We start from the raw sequence: 20566 nt of genomic DNA on the forward strand, positions 1-20566 counted from the left end.
TCCACTGTACTGCCCCCACACACAAAAAAGCTTTTCTCTCCATCTGTCATTCACAAACTGGAGCTTTATCAGATGGTTTTAATTGGCTGTAATTAACATGTCCTGTTTGTGTATAGAACAGATGCAATCCCCGCAAGGCATATCATGCAGACCTCTCGTTAACATACATTGACGTTTACAAAAAGAAAAATCACCTTCTCAATCTATAGTTTGATCCCTGTTGATTTAATGCGGATAGTGTGTTTATTAACAACGCGTCTGAATACGGGTCGTTTGTTAGAGCACAGTGGAGTACTGTTCCCACCCATTCAATACCTGTTCTGCTTGTTTTTGTCATACTTATTACATTTTTTTGTAATTAATGAATTTTACCAGGCAAGCTGATTGAAACCTGGCAAAAGCATGGCAGTACAATGCAACCCAAAGTTACACACATACTACTCAAAATAAACTATATACAATGAGTAAAAGCAAAGAGGTCAGAAAAGGAATTACACCATAAGTTGTGATACATACAGTACCAGCCAGACACCTACTCATTCAAGCGTTTTTTTTTTTTGTATGACTATTTTCCTCAATGGTTTTGAAATAACAAATGTGGATTCATGTAGTAATCAAAAAAGGGTCAACAACAGGATAAACAAATCCAAATACGTTTCAGATTGGAGATTTTTCAAAGTAGCCACCCTTTGCCTTGATGACAGCTTTGCACACCTCCATTGGCAGCTTTAAAGCCTCATTTCACCTCACAGAGAAGCTGATGGGAGTCAATCTCCGGTTATCTGTTTGGTTAACTGACTTTCAAACATTTCCATAGGTAAGGCAGGATGGAAGTCGGCCTACAGCAGTTTGGGCCCAATTTGTCAGCCCCTTTGATGAGGCAGGCAGCTGTGTCTTTCCAGTCACTGGGGATTACGTCCATTTTAATTGATATGTTAATCAGGCAAGCGATCAGGGCTGCTATAATAGCGGTGGGCTGCTTCAGAAAGAAATTTGGGTCCAGATCATCGAACCCTTTTCAATTATAAGGGTCCGTACATATTTTGGAGCTCCTTCATGACACGGTGGGGGGGATCTGCAGTAGGCATAGATTTGAATGCAAAGTCATTACTGAAACTCTCAATGCTTCTGGCTTTGTCAGAAAAAACGGTGACATCTACTTTAAGAGCTGCAGGCCACTGGGAAGGTGGTGTTTTTTATTTTCCAGTAATGTTTAGTGTTAGAGCCACAAGATGTAGTTTATAAAAGCTTGCCTTAGCTTTTCTAATTGACTGTGTACACTGGCTCCTAATGTCTCTAAAGAGTTGTCAGTTTATCAGGATTATTAGAGGCTATCATTGGATGCCAGAGCCAGTGCTTATGCTGGATAAGCTCAGTGACTTTAGTAGTAAACTAGGGGCTGTGGTAATTCTTGGATCAGATTTTCCTGAACGAACCATGTTTAAGGAAAGTTTTTTTTTAAATGGGACCAGGCATTCTCAACAGAAGGCATAAGGTATAAAAGCTAAGTCATATAAGAAGGCCTGCTCATTAAAGAGCCCAGTCATAAAGTCAGCTCACTAAAAACCTTTCCATCTCAAAACGGTAAAGAAATAACTTTAATAAGTGCCTAGTAAAGTGACAAAGACAGTTACACAAATGTCATTCTGGCACACTCTGCCAAGTACCTTTATTTAAAAATAGACAGTGTTTGATTTAAAAACAGAAATGTTGTATATTAAATCAGCCATGAAGGGATGGAAAGCTTTTCACTATAACTTGTCTATTTATAAGTAACAGGTTTGACGAGTTAGACCCATTCAGTTTTCAGTCACAGAATGCCAGCTAATGGCCAAAAAGCGTAGAACTACCTCACCTGGTTTAAAACTATTAGATGTGTTTTTGTTAAATGATACTGTAAGAAAATATTCAGTTCATATTAGTGTTCACCTTTGGACTTTCAGCAAGCCTTTATTCATATCAAACATCTGGTTTATTGAATTTGTGATGTGGTCTTTATTAAAGTGCACATCATTTAATATAACATTTCATATTGTGTCCCAATTTTACTTAATGTTCCACAAAATTAAAAAGCACACATTTCGTGGAACCACCCAAAAGAAAGTAATTAAAATCCCAACTTGTTTGGTAGTCACCACAACAGATGGTGATTTTCAATTAATGTCTATCAGGCTAGCCATCAAGACATTACTGATGCATACAGTAACTCCACTGGATGTCTTTGACATTCGTTATTCAATCCAATCGTTTGATTCATGACTACTAAATGCCCCCATCGGTGTGTAGCGGCCTGGAACTAATTTGACACCTGTTCTGCTCCTGAACAGAGACACCAGTCAGGATGCTTCACCCTAGTGAAGCCGTGTCACTGTCACTCTCAAGGCGCGGCAGGGCTGTTGTTACGGGGAGAGGAAGCCCGCCTGCCTGTCAGCCGTGTGGTATTCAGCGTGGAGTTGTGGCCCGTCAGCTGTAGCTCTGCGTTAACAGCTGTTACTGCACCCCGTGCTAAAGCTGCTCGTCTGCTACTGCGAGAGGCCGTCCTCTTTCAGACTATGTATTGAGAACTAACTGTACGTGAATGGGTACAGAGACACGTGACGGTCCTGTCATGTTCTCTGTGTCTCTGCAGGGCCTGTGCCTATTAAAACTGATACCTGGTGGAATTGGACTGAGAGGCAGTGCCAGTTCTAGGTATAAGCGATATAAGTGGTTGCTTAGGGCCCCCGACCGCTAGAGACTGAGTCCCAAATAAAATGTTCCACAGGGCCCCCAAAAGGCTAGATCCGGCACTACTGAGAGTCCTTCTTAACTGAAATAAGCAGCCGCCATAGCGGAGCCAGGGCATGTCTGAGGGTGTGTAATCATCTGGTCAGCTGAGAGGTGTGAGAGGAGGATGTCACCCAGATAACAGGCAACTCATGATCTGTTGAACTTACTCAATTACTGAATGTACACCAGAGCAGTGGTCTCTTCCGACGCCACGTCGAGAGAACGACTGGAGGCTGCTTTCCCTACCCAGTGCTGATACAGCGGGTGTCTTTGTGCTGGGTTAGAGCAAAATGATTGAAGACTACCGCGCTACTCTCTCTAGTGGTTTTCTCCAGTGGTGGGATGCTACTCCCCCTACTGGTGATGTCCGAAACTGCGGTATGTTTTAATAAGGCAGCATTTCCCTGATCCTCCAGTTGATTTGATTAATATTACCATCATTTGGTGAAGGAATAAAACAAACTGTGGCATCACACCGTCATAAAGTTGGGAGGATCATGAGTGAATTGAAATGCATGGATTCCTCTGTTGACTGTCAAGTGTTTACGAGAGTGACCTCAGAGAGGGGAGCGGGCCAGAGTGTGAGGTCATGCTGTTTTCAGTTGGGAAGAGGAGCTGCAGTCAGCAGTGGTGCCAGCTTCCCCAGTCTTTCATTATGAGGCAGTTGGAGGAATCTGAGAGACTGGGGTGGGGAGGGGGGGTGGCTGGAGCACCTGTGTCAAGTCACAACGCATCAACAATCTGAGGAGTGGCATTTCAGGTTTCACAGATCAGTGTCACAGACCGTATCTCACACAGCTTCTCTCAACTCTATTGTCAGCACCCACCAGACCCAGGCTACCTTAAGTTTCACACTATGTGTGAGGGTAGCCTTATTTTTCCACGCTCTATTGGGAATATGTAGAAAGCCAGGCGAGTGTGAGGAGAAATGTGAGACTGGCCTGAGGCAGCCATTTACCCAGTCGAATAGAGTGAGCTCTTGAGACACGGTGAGGTGAGAGGCAGCCGGATCTCAGTTCCTCCTGGGTCCAGTTTTCACCCGACCACAGCCCAGTCACCGCGGTCCAGTGTGTGTTGTGGACCCTGGCTTGGCCGCTCCGTCATCACTGCACGGTAGACAGAGCCTGCATGCCAGCACGTGTTACAGGACAAAACGGACCTTTTCCCTTTAACTTAGGAAGGGAACATCTGGCCACTGCCTGGTTCACATCTCAGGGTAGTAAGGTGGGGCGATACTGTATGACTAGAGGGAACGGCCTTGAACCCTGATGTTGGGACATTGCAGTGGTTGTCATGCATGTTTTCATGTAATTACGCAGGAAACTTTCACTCTGTGTACATGTCCATAATGAAAGGTATATCATGCATCTATTGGTTCTGCACTGGTTTTATGTTTTGAGTGCTGGCTTTGGTCAGCTAACACCGGCAATGACTCTACTCTTTTTTTCAACCGTGGGGTTGGTGATAATGGTCTTGTGTCCAACACAGCTGTGGTTGTGATTGTGTTTTTGTCATTCGGACAGCTGTGCATTAGGGCTGTGTGTGTGTGTTTGTGTGCATTCCTGCATTTGTGTGACAAACAACATTGTTAATTGAATCCATTTGCCTTTCCCAGAGCACTCTAGTATTGTACTTTATTCATAAACTCACCCTTAAATGGATCAAGTTCATTCCCTGCCATTCTCTAATACACACATTAAAGGATTAATAACAATGTTCAGGTGTAATTTGATTTATTTTCTTAAAACTTTATACATCTTTCATTCGAAATACTGTCTTGTCAGTTCCTCAAAATTGAATAATACAATTCCACATTAGCGGTATTTGTATGACAGATGTTAAAGCTGCACCGTGATACATCTGCAGTAGTACAGCTGGGTTCCCCCTGGGCCATTGTTAGCTCAATTTGTCTGACACTCACCGTACTAGAAAACAATACCCATGTATTCCAAGACGACACGTAGTCCGTGTCCTTCCAGCCGGGACAATGGGAAGTGGTCACAGATGATTGGAAATTCATTTAGCATCGATTGTATAGAGGAAAACGACGTCTGCGGGCCAGTTCCACTTCTGAGATGGCAGTGTCATCTGGTCGTTCGTAGCCACACAGCCGCTGCTGTTCTCTGGCTTGGGGTTCAACTGATTAGCCCCGTTCCTTGATGTAGCGAGTGGTTTAGCATTGATTTTAACCCCCCACGGTAATCTGTTTTGAGTAATTTGATGATTCAATTTTGTTTCCCGGTGATCAGATGTTGCACGGAGAGCTTTGACACCTGTTGTGTTGCATGTGTAGGCGGTATAAACTTCAGTGATCTAGGAGACTGGGAAGAGACTCTATAAACTTCAGTGATCTAGGAGACTGGGAAGAGACTCTATAAACTTCAGTGATCTAGGAGACTGGGAAGAGACTCTATAAACTTCAGTGATCTAGGAGACTGGGAAGAGACTCTATAAACTTCAGTGATCTAGGAGACTGGGAAGAGACTCTATAAACTTCAGTGATCTAGGAGACTGGGAAGAGACTCTATAAACTTCAGTGATCTAGGAGACTGGGAAGAGACTCTATAAACTTCAGTGATCTAGGAGACTGGGAAGAGACTCTATAAACTTCAGTGATCTAGGAGACTGGGAAGAGACTATAAACTTCAGTGATCTAGGAGACTGGGAAGAGACTCTATAAACTTCAGTGATCTAGGAGACTGGGAAGAGACTCTATAAACTTCAGTGATCTAGGAGACTGGGAAGAGTTAAACATCCGGATATGGATATGAGACATTGTCTGACTGAACTACAGACCTACAATATATGGGGCCTTCTACACAAGAGGTGTAAATCGGCCGTCAGAAGAAATCTATTCAATTTTTGTCAAATTTTCAGGACATCTGTCTGACAAAATGTCAGGTAGACATACTGTAATGTTTACAAGCTTTGTATTGCATTAATTATACATATATTTACCAATGGGAATTGTCTTCTTCAAATATGGTTGCTCATGGGATGTAAAGATTAAGTTCATATACAGGAGCATGGGTCCAAACCAAAAGGTATACCAGGACACTGATCCCAAGAGTTGAGAACATGACAAGTCAAAAACAATGACGCAGCCTTATTGCACGCCACTGGCTTTACCACTGTGCGCTTTGGGAGCCCAGTCTCGTTCATTCTCTCCTTGTGACATTTTGTGGGGTTGCAACCATGGTTTTATAGGGTTGTAAGACACAATAATTATGTAAGTCTTATCACATGTTTGTTTCAGTGGTGATGTCAAAAGGTGGGGCTGATGTTTGAAAAGGAAAAGTGGGATTAATTTGATCAGTATCTTTCAGTGTAATTATATAACAACTCAATAGGTTCTATTGAAATGATAGAACAACGATCTCTGCATTTCTCTATCAAGCAGGCCTTTATGGTAGAGTTGCTTGCCATTATTGAGTAAAAGGCATATGACTTGCCTGAAGGACACTGAGAGCATGAGGAAAATGATTCTCTAGTCTGATGAGACCAAAGTTGAACTATTAAGCCTGAATGCCAAGCGCTAAGTCTGATAAAAACAAGGCGCCGCTCATCACCTGGCTAACACCTTCCATGAAGCGTGGTGGTGGGAGCATCATGCTATAGGGATGCTTCTCAGGGACTGGGAGGCTGTTCTGGGTTGAGGGAAGGATGAACGGGGCAAAGAAAACCCTTTAAGAACGCCTGATCCAGAGCACAGAGAATATGTAAAAGAAGCAAACAGCCAAGATATTGCTGGAGTGGGACAGTTTTGTTTCCAATATATTGACACACAATATTCTAAAAGCGTGTTTTCAGGTGTATATTATTGGCAATGTTTTTTAAACAATTATAAATTAAGTCTATAACACAACAAAATGTGGAGAAAGTGAAGGGGTCTAAATATTTTCCAAAGGCACAGTGGGTTATATTCTGTTGAGTGTCAGACATAGTTTCCAACATTTCAGATTTTCCAAAGAAAGCCTGTTTCCGTTTTAGCAGTTGTATGTCTGGTGCCGTGCAGCTACCCACTAGCTTTTGCTGGTCCAAATTAAACAGGTTATTTTGAGTTTTCCTGTGGAATATGATGGGCGGAGACATCTACTGTCTTCAGGAAACCACACCCAAACTACCTACCAAAAGAAAATGAATGACCTTCCAAACTCATCCTGAGTCACTCATATCTCCATGAACTATTTAATACTTCCATATAGCAGCATGTTACGTTATATGATATATTGGCATACCATTACTGGCTTTATAGTTAACAAGTGAACTAGAGTACACCGAGTGCCAGAATTTGTTGTTTATCAATCAAGGATGGTCTAAAATCACCTCAAGAAAAACACTAACCTGAGAGTCAGAAAGAAAACAGGGTTTACGGTGGAGTGACTGGGCCGTCTTTCAGCCTGTGTGGAAAGTGTGTTTTTGTGGTGGACAGACCAAACTTCTTTAGGGTGGTTGTCTGTGGCTGTTGCCTCCCTCTCCTCTTCGCCCAGTGAGTGTGAGGCTTTGTCTTGGACCAGGGCCCAGGGCGAGAGGCTGGAAGCTTAGCTTGTGGCGTGCCACTCTACTCCAGCTCTGCAACTCCAGCCCCTCTGTAACTCTCTGATTCCATCAGCCGGATGACATAGCAGTGTGTGTGTGTGTTTGTCTGTGTGTCTGTGTGTGTGTGTGTGTGTGTGTGTGTCGTGCTAGGCTACTGCTGAAGTTCCTTTAGGGTTGTTGACATTCACCACAGCATCTTGACTCGGTGTGAAGTCAGTGTTCTACTCAGCGGCGTACATTCTCTTGAGCCAGGATTCCTTCAAGTGTCGAGACTTTCTTCAAATACGATAGGGAAGAAAGGCTGTGAGTGAGTGAGCCCTGAAGTGACAGACATGGCCTTGGGCTTTATGTCCAGACTGGAGGAGCTGCTGGTTTCCAAACGTCAGGCTGTGTGGAGTTTGGTGGAGCAGACCCTCAGACGGTGGTCCTCCCAGGGGCTCATACCAGCCCGTCGCTTTCTACACACATGGTGGCGGCTCGGGGAGTTCTATCAGGTACAATGGAGCTGGATTACAGTTGGAGGAGAACGTTGATAGTATACATCTGTACTGCTGCTGAAGTCAATGTGGCTTCCGCTGACTGTTTTGTTGATATGCTTCTTCGCTAATAAATCATATAAGGTAATAAGGTCATATCTTTCATATTTTCTTGTTATGTTAGCGTGTTGTTTTACATCTTGCTTTCTGCTGAGTTTCCTGGATTCTGTAACCATGACGTTGTGACTGAATCGATAAGGCATTGCCGAAGGGCCAGTATGTTATTGAACTTTTGAATGGCATGTTGTGTTTGACAGATTGGCTGGGACGGGTCAGTGTCTAGCTGATGGGGTTTTTTGAATGAAGGTTTACTGTATGTTTTGTGGTCTTCGGACGGGTTGCTTCTACATGGGTCAAAGAGACTGGGGGTGTCATGACACCATGTGGAAGTCATCAGGAAGCAATATGGCCAGTCTTCTGATCTCCCAGTTTGAGGTAAAGCAGTTTGAAGATTATCTTTGAAAATGTATATCATGTGTTTTGTTGGAGCACCTGAGTGGGATTTGTTTTTGAGTTGTAGTTCCCTCAAACCTACTGGTCATCCTCTCACTATAACACAGGATTCAGCCAAAAAACTGTTTTGTTTAAGCGGACGGTCAAGTGGTAAAACATTTCTTCTTCTGGGTTTGTGTTTTTTTTTACATTGGGTCTGCCAAAGAAATCACTGGCTGGGCACTTTGGCCTCACTGAAGGCCAACCTCTATTCTGTTTCCAACCTCTGTTCTAAAGCCACAGCCCCTATAAAAGACTTGCCCAATAGAGGCGGGGTCCATCAAGCGTCCAAACACTTGTTAATAAATTGTTACGATAGTTAGTCACCTATGAAACAAGAGATTTATTGTGTGGAAATATTGTAGAGCTACAGGACATTGTATGCCTTTAAAGTCCAAGGGTATTTTAGCTGTTGTCTGTTAAAAGGTTTTATGATTCATCCTCTGTCTTTCTGATTGGTTGTGCATTGAGCTGTGGAGAAGTGATCCGGGGATAGCATTCAGTAGGTAGCTCATTAGATGTCTCGCTAAGTCCAATCTGAAAGGGGCTACTGCATGCAGGTGGTCTAAGGGTAGTTAGAGAGGGGCTTCATGGCTAGATGGAGACAAAGCAGAGCACATAACTAAATTAGTAGGTATTATTACACTAGCCCCCCCCAATAATTCTGGAAGACTAAACCACCGGGGCTACGGATCTCTTTGTTTCTGTATTTTGATGTCATCTGTCTGTAACAAGGAAGCATTGATGAATGCTCTATGGTCTGGGTCATGCACTGGACAAACCTGCAATCCCTACAAAGGGTTACTATAGTGACTAATCCCTGCTTAGACAATAGAGCTTGTGTAATTAACAGCTCCAATAATTCTGTCTATTAAGACCGATTACACACACATATGTTGTTCTGTGAAGACAGGCCCCGTTTTTATTTCTCAGAGTTATAAAAATGGGATTGTTATCCAGTAACCCGTGACTGAGTTCAATATTCTCTGTGCCGTGTAGCTGGGTATTTCATCCACAGTTTAGAAAGGGAGATACAACTTTGTTTTATAAAATATCTAGGAACTACGGTTTGAGTTAGGAACCGAGAGTTTACGGATTATAATGCAGTGTTTTTATGACAATAACGAAAACTGTTGTGCCAGACCTGGCGAGCACATTTCAATAAGGTTTTATGTGTTCAATAAGAAAGCAAAGCTTAGCCAGTGTAATAGCTTGAAATCAGCTCTGTTGTGGTGAAGAGGACAATATGTTCTGGTAGACTGCAGTTAAACAACAGCCCAGAGCGTCTGTTCCAACCCTGTGGTCACTTGTCACTAACGTGACCGTCACTTTCCACCACGGACGCCAGCCGGCCAAACCATTCGGGTGCCACATTGTGTTTTACCCCGACCAAGTCACAGAAATGAATGTCATCTCAAATGTCACATCCATACTGCCTTGAGAGTCAACATTAACATGAATCCTGTGCAACATTTCCCCTGGTTGGCCGGCAGAGTAAAGGCAGACCCCTTGTAAGGCTGTGCTTGAAGTCCTTCAGTTTAACTGATATTTCAGAGTTTCTTGTTTCTTACTTTGTCTACTCACTCTCAGTATTAACAGAAGTGTAATGTGCGTATACAAATATCACCAAAGTAAATAGGAATTTGAATGCCCACAATGTGACCGCCGCAATCAATATGGAATAGAACACAACAAGCATGCACACGTACACACACACGCGCGCGCACGCCACCCACGTCTCTAAAATGCGCTGACCAAACTCGAATGAACACTAACATCCATTTGGACAATGGAAACAGAATCCATTTATCTATCCAGTAGCCCGACCGTGGATAGAGAATTCACTTTTGGTACCTTGCGTCATTAGATTGGATTGCCGCTGATGCCCGTGGCACAGAGTTAGGTCATGCTCGCGGCCACCGCCGTCGTGGCCCTGCCCTCGGAGGGAGGGAGCCGCATCTAGGTGGCGCGGTGAAGTGGATGGTTCTCCCGGAGGATGTCATGATGTCTGATGTCTTCTTTCAGATGACGGAGGGCCGGCTGTGCCTGGTGCACCTGCTGGATGACAGGAAACTGGAGCTGCTGGTTCAGGTATGAGCACTTCCTCCACCCATCAAAGTCAGTGCCTTCACATCCAGCACACCGGGCTGCTGTTCTGTGGTGTGGCTGCTTTATGAGTGTTCATTTATACTGTGCCCCGGTTTCCTGGTTTCCAGCCGAAGCTCTTGTCCCGGGACCTGTTAGATCTTGTGTCCTCACACTTTAATCTTAAAGAAAAGGAGTATTTTGGAATATCCTTTGTCGATGACACGTACGTATGACTCCTACTGACTTTCTCCCTGCTTAATGCATATCCAGTTTTGTCAGGTACAAAATTCAGTCTTAAAGGCTACTAAACTGGTTTAGCGTTTTGTCATATTGCTGATTCCATCTCCATGACACAAGTTGAAGGAATGCAGTTTACAGTATGCGTCCGTATAAGTATTGCTCTTTGACATCACACTGAAAAGGGTAGTGTCTGTTGTAAATAGTCTGATTTCCAACAGGGTATTTGTGTTGATGATAATGTATTCTGCCTGTAAGTCTGCTCTCATCCTTCCCCAGCGGTCAGTGTAACTGGCTCCAGCTGGATCGCAGGGTACTTGATCATGACTTCAGTAAGAAAACCGGTCCATTGGAGCTCAAGTTTCTAGTCAGGTTAGTGGTCTCTCTAACCACATGTCAGCTGGTAGCTACAGCATGGATCTTTATACCATAGGCCAACCCTTTGTACTCTATCACAAGTCTACCATCTGTCTGAGGCTTACAGTCTACTTAAATCCACATACTTTTTTTTTCCTTCTTTGTGTACTAGGCCTTTATGTGACTCAAGGTTGGTACAAAAATGTGTGAATTTTCTGTAGATGTTGCCAAGAGAAGGCTCAAAGAGCGGTACTTCTGCAGTACTTTATCAGTGTTGGTTGGAGAAGGTTTTGGTAATTTACCATGTGCAGCTGGTCATGTCCAGTAGATGGCACTAATGTTACAGTTGTTGACATTTTCTTAAAAAAATACTTGTGAATTTGGGGTAGTCTGCAAGGGTCAATAGTCTTACACTCCATACACAGTCAGAGCCTTCATTATCAGCCCCCTTAATGAAGTTGGGAAATAATAATTATATAAATACTGAGCTATAAGCTTAAATTTTTTAATCATTTTATATTAACACTACTCTCATGTGCTTACATAAATAGATTTAGTTTAACAAGTAATAAAATGACCCCAGAAAGATAAAATAATCTCAGAACCTTACCAGTCCATATAATGTAGTTGAGCCTTTCATGAAACCTTTTTAAAACGTTTTTTGAGACTGGACAACATGTTAAAATGGGTTTTAGATTAACAGACAGTTGGTTCACCATCTTAATAGATTCAGTATTCAGACTCAGCGGTTTAATGTATTCCAATGGGTCTTACTGGAATATATTAAACCAGTGTAGACTAAACCAGTGTAGAATAAACCAGTGTAGACTGTGGTTTATGGTCTTCTTTGCTCATCTTAATCAATTGTGATAATAACTAGATAATGTTTTGTTTGGCAGGTTTTATATTGAGAAGATAACATACTTGAAGGAGAATACATCAGTGGAGTTATTTTACCTAAACGCTAAATCATCAGTCTTCAATGTAAGTGGATTGACTTTAAATGCTTTCTGTGCATTTGTTATTTAATTTGATTGCTGTATTGAGCATTTTGCCCTGTCCTTCCGTACCACTGGAATAGTGTATCGTAGCAACGTTGTTCCACGGCTCAGATACGAACAGACTGAGTTACCTGTGACGTCTGGGGAGTGAAAGTCCAATCCCACCAACCAGAGGGTCCTGTTGCGGCATCATTGCGGGACATTCTAATGAGTGGCAGCCTGGACTGAAAGTTGGCTCCAGATGTGAACATTTAAAAAACAGCCACGGTGGGCCAAAAACACAGTTGGTGGCCAGGGAGTTATTTTGTCTACACGTTATTTGGCGAAGTAATGAGTAGCTGTTGGACTGGACATTCTCCACTACTTGTTAAGATGAAGGACACTATCCTACTATTCATTATGTCAAGTCCTTTCAGAAGCACGGTATTTAGAGTCATTCTTTTGTTAGTTATTTTCTAATGTGGTCTAAACTCACTTGTTTTATCTACTCTGATACTAAATTCTTCAACACAATGATGGCATTCAGGCTTTCTTCAAGTGTACCAAATAGGTCCCTAATCCTCCAGAATATCAGTTGACTCAGGGCTTTCTTTTGAAAACACTCCACTTCAATAACTTGGAAAAAGAAAAATATCCTGACTGAAATGCCTCCCTCCTCTTGGGTATATTCCCATGCCACATGCAGCTCAGCCAGACTGGCAGAACTTCGAGCTATATTGATGAAAAAATATTAGAAAGTGTTTGTGATAATTAAGAAGAGGAAATCCTCTCTGCAATCATACATTTTGGAGAATGGAGCTGCCAGAACAGGTTGATACTGCATTCACACAGTACACCACAGATTAACATGGCTGCTCTAAATATGCATCACACACACACACACACACAAGTGTTGTTGAGCTGGGATTGTATCGGTTTGATTGGTACACACATTGTTCACTTTCCTTATTACTTGTTTGACCTTGGAAAGCTGACCTTTAACCATCAATAATTTTCATTGTCAGATTTAAATTATTTGAATAAAAAATGATCAATACCACTCAAATGTTTGTTATTACATTAACATATATTTAAATATTCAGTCACTCTCAGTAGCCAATAGCTATCTCTGTTTTTTCCGTTTTTTTCCAACACTTGAGGAACGTGAACCTGCCAGCAGGAATGTACCATTTGGGATTATTAGGGGTTTGGAATTTTAAATAACTGCGTTTGTTACTGACTTTTTGTGAATATGCAATGGACTACATTGTTCTGTGTAAATATGTACCTAAAAATATTTATCGTTTCTGCTGTGAATAAATAGGAAACAATCCACCTTTAACACGTGCACGCAGTTTTCAGTGACAATGGTTTAGTCTGTATCAGTGGAGTGGAGGTACGGGACGGGTGGGAAAGAGAATTCCCTCTAGTCAAGTGCTAATGTTCGAGCGAGTTTTGAACTCTAACATCCAAACATTGATTATATTTTTCACGACAGGAGGTCATCGAGGTGGAGAGTGAACATGTATTCAAATTAGCTGCATACGTTTTGCAGGTAAGTGCATTTTTAGTTCGTAGAGTTCGACTTAGGCAATTGCCTTTATCCACAATTCAAATGTAAACGGAATCAACACTGCATGTACGCTGTTAGAAATAAGACGTTCATTTCTATATCTTGTTGTGACTGATGTGCAGTAAAATCTTGATTTCTTTTTTTTACTAAATCGTTAATGGTAGCTAGTACTTACTGTGCAATTACTGTGCAGTAATTTATTTTGTATTTTTTTGCCATATGCTGTTCAACATTAAGTGATAATGAACAGTGTCCCTGGACATTCAAAACCTACAATGACGTAGGCCTATGCTAGGCTATGGAAGGCTAGTGAATTGATGCACCTTCATTCTTTTAACAATAGTGGTGTTTTGTTTTCTTAGGAGGCTATAGGAGACTACACAAGGTAAGGATTCACTTATGTCAACACACATGCTTGGAATTGTCATGAGAATTCATGAAATTATTATTATTATTGTTGGTAATAATATGTACATTTGTAATCAAAAGTTTGCATAACCTTGGAGAATTGGTAATATATGTACCATTTTTAAAGAAAACATGAGTGAGCAGTCAAAACACATTTATTTTATTTCTTATGGGATTCATATTCAACTGTACGTTATAACAGAATGGCACAATCATAAAACACAACATGGCAACAAAGAAAAAAATTAAATGACCCCTGTTCAAAAGTTGTCTGCATACCTTTAGTTCTTAATACTGTGTATTGCCCCTTTTATCATCAATTATAGTATGCAGTCTTTTGTAATATATGTTTATGATACCCCTGAATTATTGCAGGTGGTATAGCTGCCTAAATGCCTCCAGGTCATGCAAAGTCTTTGGTCTTGGTCTTGCATGAACCGCACATTTGAGATCTCCCCAGAGTGGCTCTGTGATATTAAGGTCAGGAGACTGTCATGGCCACTCCAGAACCTTCACCTTTTTCTGCTGTATCCACTGGAGGGTCAACTTGGCCTTGTGCTTAGCGTCATTGTTGTGCTAGAAAGTCCAAGAGCGTCTCATGCACAGCTTTCATGCAGAAGAATGCAAATAGTCTATTTTCTGATAACATCCTGCATTCGTCTTGCCATACATTTTCACAAGATTCTCCGTGCCTTTAGAGCTCACACACCCACCACCATGCTTCACAGTTGGGATGGTATTCTGTTTACTATAGACCTTGTTGACCCCTCTCCAAACATCACACATAAAGCTCTTTTTGTGTCATCACTCCAAATTACAGTGAGCCAGAAGCTGTGAGGCGTATCAAGATGTTGTTGAGCATATTGTAACCAGGGTTTTTTTGTGGCATTGGCACAGTAAAGACTTATTTCTGGCAACTCGACCATGCAGCTCATATTTGTTCAAGTGTCGTCATATTGTGCTCCATGAAACAACCACACTGTCTTTTTCCAGAGCAGCCTGTAGTTCTCCTGAGGTTTTTCTTTGTATCCCGAACAATTCTTCTGGAAGTTTTGGCTGAAATCTTGCTTGGTCTAACTGACCTGACTTGGTTTCAAGCGATGCCTGAATTTCCCACTTCTTAATAAGTGATTGAACAGTACTGACTGGCATTTGCAAGGCTTTGGATATCTTTTTATATACTTTTCCATCTTTATGAATTTCCTTTACCTTGTTACGCAGGTCTTTTGACAGTTCTTTGCTCCTCATGGCTCAGTATCTAGCCTGCTCAGTGCATCCACATGAGAGCTCACTGACTATTTATACACAGACACTAATTGCCATTTTCACCTGTGTGTGTTACCTTGTGTGTCTGTAACAAGGCCAAACATACAAGGGTATTTAAACTTTTGATCAAGGCCATTGATCAGGGGGATTTCTGTTATCATTATGATTTAAAAAGGGTCCAAACTGTGTGATAATAAATGGCTTTATATAATGACTATCCTTAAGTAAAAGATCAGTTATTTCCAAAATCAATGTCAAAATTTCACAATTTCTGCCAGGGTATGCTAACGTATGAGCACTACTGTATGGTCTTATTGTCTGCTTCCAGTTGCAGGTTGGATTTATTAAATATTATTAATATAGATGATTTACTTAATGAATTCATCCAACCTGTCTGTCTTGTCTCTTTCAAATATTCTCTCAGTTGAGTGTCATCTTGAAAGGCACTTAGAGGTAGTGATGGCCATTCAAGGTTTCATTACCGTTCTTCTAGCAGCAGGATATTATGCTAGCAGTGCTATCTCAGATTTTCTTTTTCAAAATAAAAGCCATCATTGAAATATATAAGGTTAACAATCTAGTCTGTACATTTTATGCTTAATGTCCGTTCCAATGTTATTCTTGTCTGTTCTTTTTGACAGACTAGATTACCTATATTGCCTTATACATTTCAATGATGGCTTTTATTGTGATAAAGAAAATCTGAGAGCAGCCAGCATAATATCCTGCTGCTAAAATAACGCTAATGAAGACTCGAATGGCCATCACTACAGACTATCAACAAGTTTGCTGTCACCCCTAGAACCAACCAGCATTTGTTATCAGTAACTTTAGTTCCACAGTAATAAAGTTCCATTGTCCGCTTTTTGCGGTCCTTTTTAAAAAGATGGATGAAAAAAATTGGAAAACATTTAGTAGCAGTGATGGGATTCCCTGAATCCAGCTACGTTAGCTGACTGGTGGCTACCTAATTCTTCCAAACTTGTTTGATAGCTAGCATTGCAGGTTGTGTCAGAATTACATCAATAAGGCATATGAGTAGAGAAATCTAAAATCTATTAAAATCCATTTGTTTTCCAATTATAAGCAGATTTTCCTTCATACAAATTTGCTATGCTCAAACTGATACACGGCTTAACTGCTTTTATGACGCTAGCTTGCCCACAGACACGCCCACAAATATGCTTCAAACGACGCACTCTGGGCGATGCTTGCATTGGCGTGTGGTGAAACTGAGTCAGGGGTGGTGGGCAGGGCATTTGAAAAATATCTGGATTAGAGCTTTCATCGCCCTTAATGCTTGATTATAGTTTCTGTCGACATGCTACTCTCTCAGATCAAAGGGTCACAAGTGGAGAGGAGGGCAAGTGCCTTTCATGCACCTCACATTATTTGCATACGGTGAAGCTTTGAAACCTGCATTGCCTTGCTTGAAAGTAGTCTAGTCAATGTCTGACTAAGAAACTTTAAATCAATGGTTTTATAAACACGTCTGTGCTTTACATGTCAACTTTCTTTCAGCTCACTAAATGCCATTGCATTTTTTATTTCTGTCTATTTGGCCTGTCCTGTAGGACAGTTGGTCTCCTAGATTTACATTCAGTGATAATGCATAGTTCAGTATATAGACTATTAATAGTTTTTGGCTCAGTTGTCTACATAGTCATTTGAAGCCACTGGCATGTGTGTTGCTTATTATTACATATTATTTTCCCACTTGTTGCTTTTTAGAAAATATCTCACCAGTTGGGCAACCATATACATCCCTACTTGTGACTGTTTGCTTGGGGGATATATGCATGATTGGTTTGTTTATGTTAGAGTTAATTTTAACTTACCAAAGAGATCTGCCAGATTCTCCGGGAGATTTATCACTAACGCGATTTCAACGTGCTCTGAGTAATTAATATATAAGTTACAGTATTTAACCCTTTCAGCTTGACTGGCTATAAATCAAATTACACAACCTTTTTGCTTAGTCAGTCTAAAGTCTTGGTACACTTAGCAATCTACACATTTAGGATTGACCCCATTGTGATGAATACACACAGAGCAGGTTGGATGGAGGGACGGATCCGAACGCAGAGTGCAGGATGTTTATTAGGGAGCAGCAAAGCTATATAAAGAGGCAGGCTGGAGTCAAAGGGCAGATCATCCAGAGAGGCGGTCAGGTAGGCAGGTAAGGGTCGGGATACCCAAACAGACTTTCAAAAGGCTCAATTAAGTTGCAAACACAAACAACACCTCACAATAAACAAAAGCAAACGCAGAACTCATATAGGGGGAGTAAACGAGACAAAGGTGCAAACGATAATGATGAATGAATAGGCTACGTTAAAAAACAAAGAAAACAGGACCAAACAGGGTACCTTCAAGATCAAAACCAAACAACACAGAACCTCACACCCATAATGAATGTTCCTATGTGGCATGGTCTATACTAACAGACCAAATGTTTGTGCTTGAGGTCTGTGGTGTTGTGTTAAGGGTCAGTTAACAGTGGCAGTGGGGGTTGTTGTAGTCAGTTAACGGATGCCCCTTTGGTTCCCTTTATGATTGTCACGACGTCGTTCTTTTGACATCAGACTTTGCTTGCATGTGCTATTTAATAGGAACTCATCTACAAATGAGTTACATATAGTTATAGGTAAAGAAAACACACAGTCTTCATGTTTAGATCACCCGTAGCTCTGTTCTGATCCGACCCAAGCTGGCTTGTCTACATAGGCTACTTGTCAGCAGCCAACCATTGGTCATTATATTCTGCAATTCGTATTACGTACAAATGGTATCCATCAGTTTGTCTGACTGGGTAGTTGGGGAATTTCTGCAGGAACAATGAGATGTCCGCAACGATTTGACACTGAATTATATATAAATATTTTTAAATCTGATGTGAGTTAGATTAGTATCCAGTAAGTGCTGTTAACAGAATGGTTCATGGTCTTTACAATAGTGTTATGTCTCTGCATGTCATTCTCTGTCTCGTAATGTATCCTGAGGTAGTACACTCATGTAGAGAGATCTGCACGATGGGGGGTTATGCTACTTAGCTTTGCCCTAAATTTCAGATTTTTCAGAAATCAACTTTTACCTATGCCTTATTTATAAGATGTGAAATGTGTGCGAGATATATCTATGCCTCATTATTGTTCAGACAAACTCACAGCTTTCACTTGACACAACGTTTTGTCATGGGTCCAATCACCTAGAAAATACCCATCTGTTGAATATACACAGTGATGTTTTGTAGATGCGGTTTTCCAATTCTGAAGGCGTGTTAAATGGGACGTGTTTGTTTTCAATTCCAGAAGCTATAGGCTCTATACTCAGGCAAACATGACCCCCCCCCCCCCCCCCCCCCCCCCACCATATAGTTCAATGTAAATATTTCATGGGTGAGATTCTTGTTGCCTTTACAAGACACTGACAACAATCATTCATCATTTTGTCCGGATTGTTAAGTAGAAATAGCCCTGGTATGTTTTTGTGCTGGTGTAACTCACTGAAAGGCAAGACCTGGTGATAAGCTTTGTTCTTTCATTTGCCTGTTAGAGAGGAGCGGTCTACAGTAATGAGTTGTCTTGTCTTTCAGTGCAAGAGCAGGTTATTTGGTGGAACATGTGGGGTGTTTTCCCCTACTTGGGTCCCCCAGAGGCCCCTGGGCATTATCTGAACACAAAGCTTTGTGCTCAGCTCTGTAAGGAATTGTATAGTCTGAATGCACACTGACATTTAATGCTGAAAGTGCAGTTCGTTTCTATGTTAAAGTCCTGTATTTGTACTCTCTATAACTCTAATTTCAGCAGCACCTGTTTTGTAAGCTCACTTCTCGGCATGCCACACCAATGTTGGTGATGGTTTATTCTTCACACTGCCTAGTGATGCCCTTCACGGCTTTGTGTTGCAGTAGATTAGGGGGGTGCGTTTTCAGATTGTTAAGCCCTGAGGGGTCTGTTGGCTACGTGCGTAAACGTTTCAGCCTGTGCGGGCACGGGCTCGGCTTTGTCCTGACTTAAACAACAAAAAAATTGCCCAAAGAAATGTGTCTAAGGTCAATGTGGATCCCGTCCAACTATTTCATGACCCTACTCTGTCCTGAGTTGTTTTTAAGCTAATGAATATAATTCTGATGTGGTTTTCTTTTCTGCCTTCTTTGGAGGAGGGAGGTTTGCAAATCCCTTCATAAAGCATATGCTAGACATGCATTGCGAAGGACCCTGCAGATCTAAGATTAGAGTTAGCGAAACCCCCCCTTTTCGAGTGTACAGCTTTTCCTAAGAGGGATGAGCCTTAAGGGTGTCGGCCGTGCCGGCCCACGACAGACCGCCAGGCGTCAGAGCGTCTAACCATTATGATGTAATTTCTCTGTAGTCAAAGTCAACCCCCTGTCGACTTATTTCCCTACCCGTGTTTTTTTTGTTGGCCCTGTTACCCTGGCTTGATTGAGCATTTGGATCATGTTCATGAAAGGTAAAAACATGCAGCCTAGAGGTTGTAATTTTACTAATATTGTGATGTTAGCTTAGACAACAATCTCGTATTACCAAGTTGTTTTTATCAACTAATGTTTTGTCACATAGTGGACAAAGACATACTTTGGTATCGATTTTGTTACCTACTGTACCAGTCAACAGTTTGTATATTTACGGGTAAGTGTCCCAACTTTTTACTGGTACAGTGGAACTAAAAAATGGGATATTAATTCAGAAAAATATATCAACATAATTTGTATCTTCGGAACTACCCAGAATGGGCTATTATCAACAAAATCAAGATTACCAACTGAACAGACCAACCCTAGCTAAATTGAGATTGCCTATATTAACCACTGACAGGAACTGTGCTTTTGTGTTTGCCTCCTACTGTGCCTCTGGATTACTAGAATTAATTTACTTTTGACTCCCACATTATTTTACCTTAGTTACCAGCATTGTAGTAGCTTTGTTGCCAGCAGGAGAGCATTATAAGGAGCGTTTTTGATTGAATGGTATAATTCAGAAGCTCTAAAAGAATTAACCACCTTTTAGAGTCATCAATGTATAATTGTTTTACCGCCCCACAAGAATAGGCTAGAGCCGGACTGTGGTGATGGACATCCTACTTCTTCCTGGATATTTTTTTTTTACTGGATCCGTTACATGAAGGCACTATCTGATTTGCTCTGTTTTCTGCACTTCTTGCCTTAAACACTGTGAACCTGAAGAAAATGATAAATGTTTGCTTACTTATCTCAACTCGTTTTATCATGTTTACTCAATATGCAATTGTAGCATAAATATGCTAGCCACTACAGTAGTTATGTGTTGAAAGCCATTGGC

The 20566-nt window shown here is 41.5% G+C and overlaps 1 protein-coding gene across 5 annotated transcripts in view; it reads left to right on the forward strand.

Moving 5' to 3' along the window:
• Positions 1 to 20566, forward strand: part of frmd4ba (FERM domain containing 4Ba) — a 53440-nt gene that overhangs the window by 11969 nt on the left and 20905 nt on the right. Inside the window, exons 1-7 of one of the 5 annotated variants that reach the window (XM_020055765.2) lie at positions 7442 to 7802; positions 10362 to 10427; positions 10553 to 10647; positions 10941 to 11033; positions 11918 to 12002; positions 13497 to 13553; positions 13934 to 13956. In XM_020055765.2, coding sequence (XP_019911324.2) covers positions 7641 to 7802; positions 10362 to 10427; positions 10553 to 10647; positions 10941 to 11033; positions 11918 to 12002; positions 13497 to 13553; positions 13934 to 13956 — 581 coding nt within the window. In that variant the 5' untranslated portion in view covers positions 7442 to 7640. Of the gene's footprint in view, positions 1 to 7441; positions 7803 to 8234; positions 8280 to 10361; positions 10428 to 10552; positions 10648 to 10940; positions 11034 to 11917; positions 12003 to 13496; positions 13554 to 13933; positions 13957 to 20566 lie in introns of those variants that run through there. The other 4 variants (XM_020055767.2, XM_010882058.4, XM_020055766.2 and 1 more) reach the window with 4 other exon arrangements.

Source organism: Esox lucius, chromosome 17 (genome assembly GCF_011004845.1).
Source record: "Esox lucius isolate fEsoLuc1 chromosome 17, fEsoLuc1.pri, whole genome shotgun sequence".
In the NCBI taxonomy this organism is placed as follows: domain Eukaryota; kingdom Metazoa; phylum Chordata; class Actinopteri; order Esociformes; family Esocidae; genus Esox; species Esox lucius.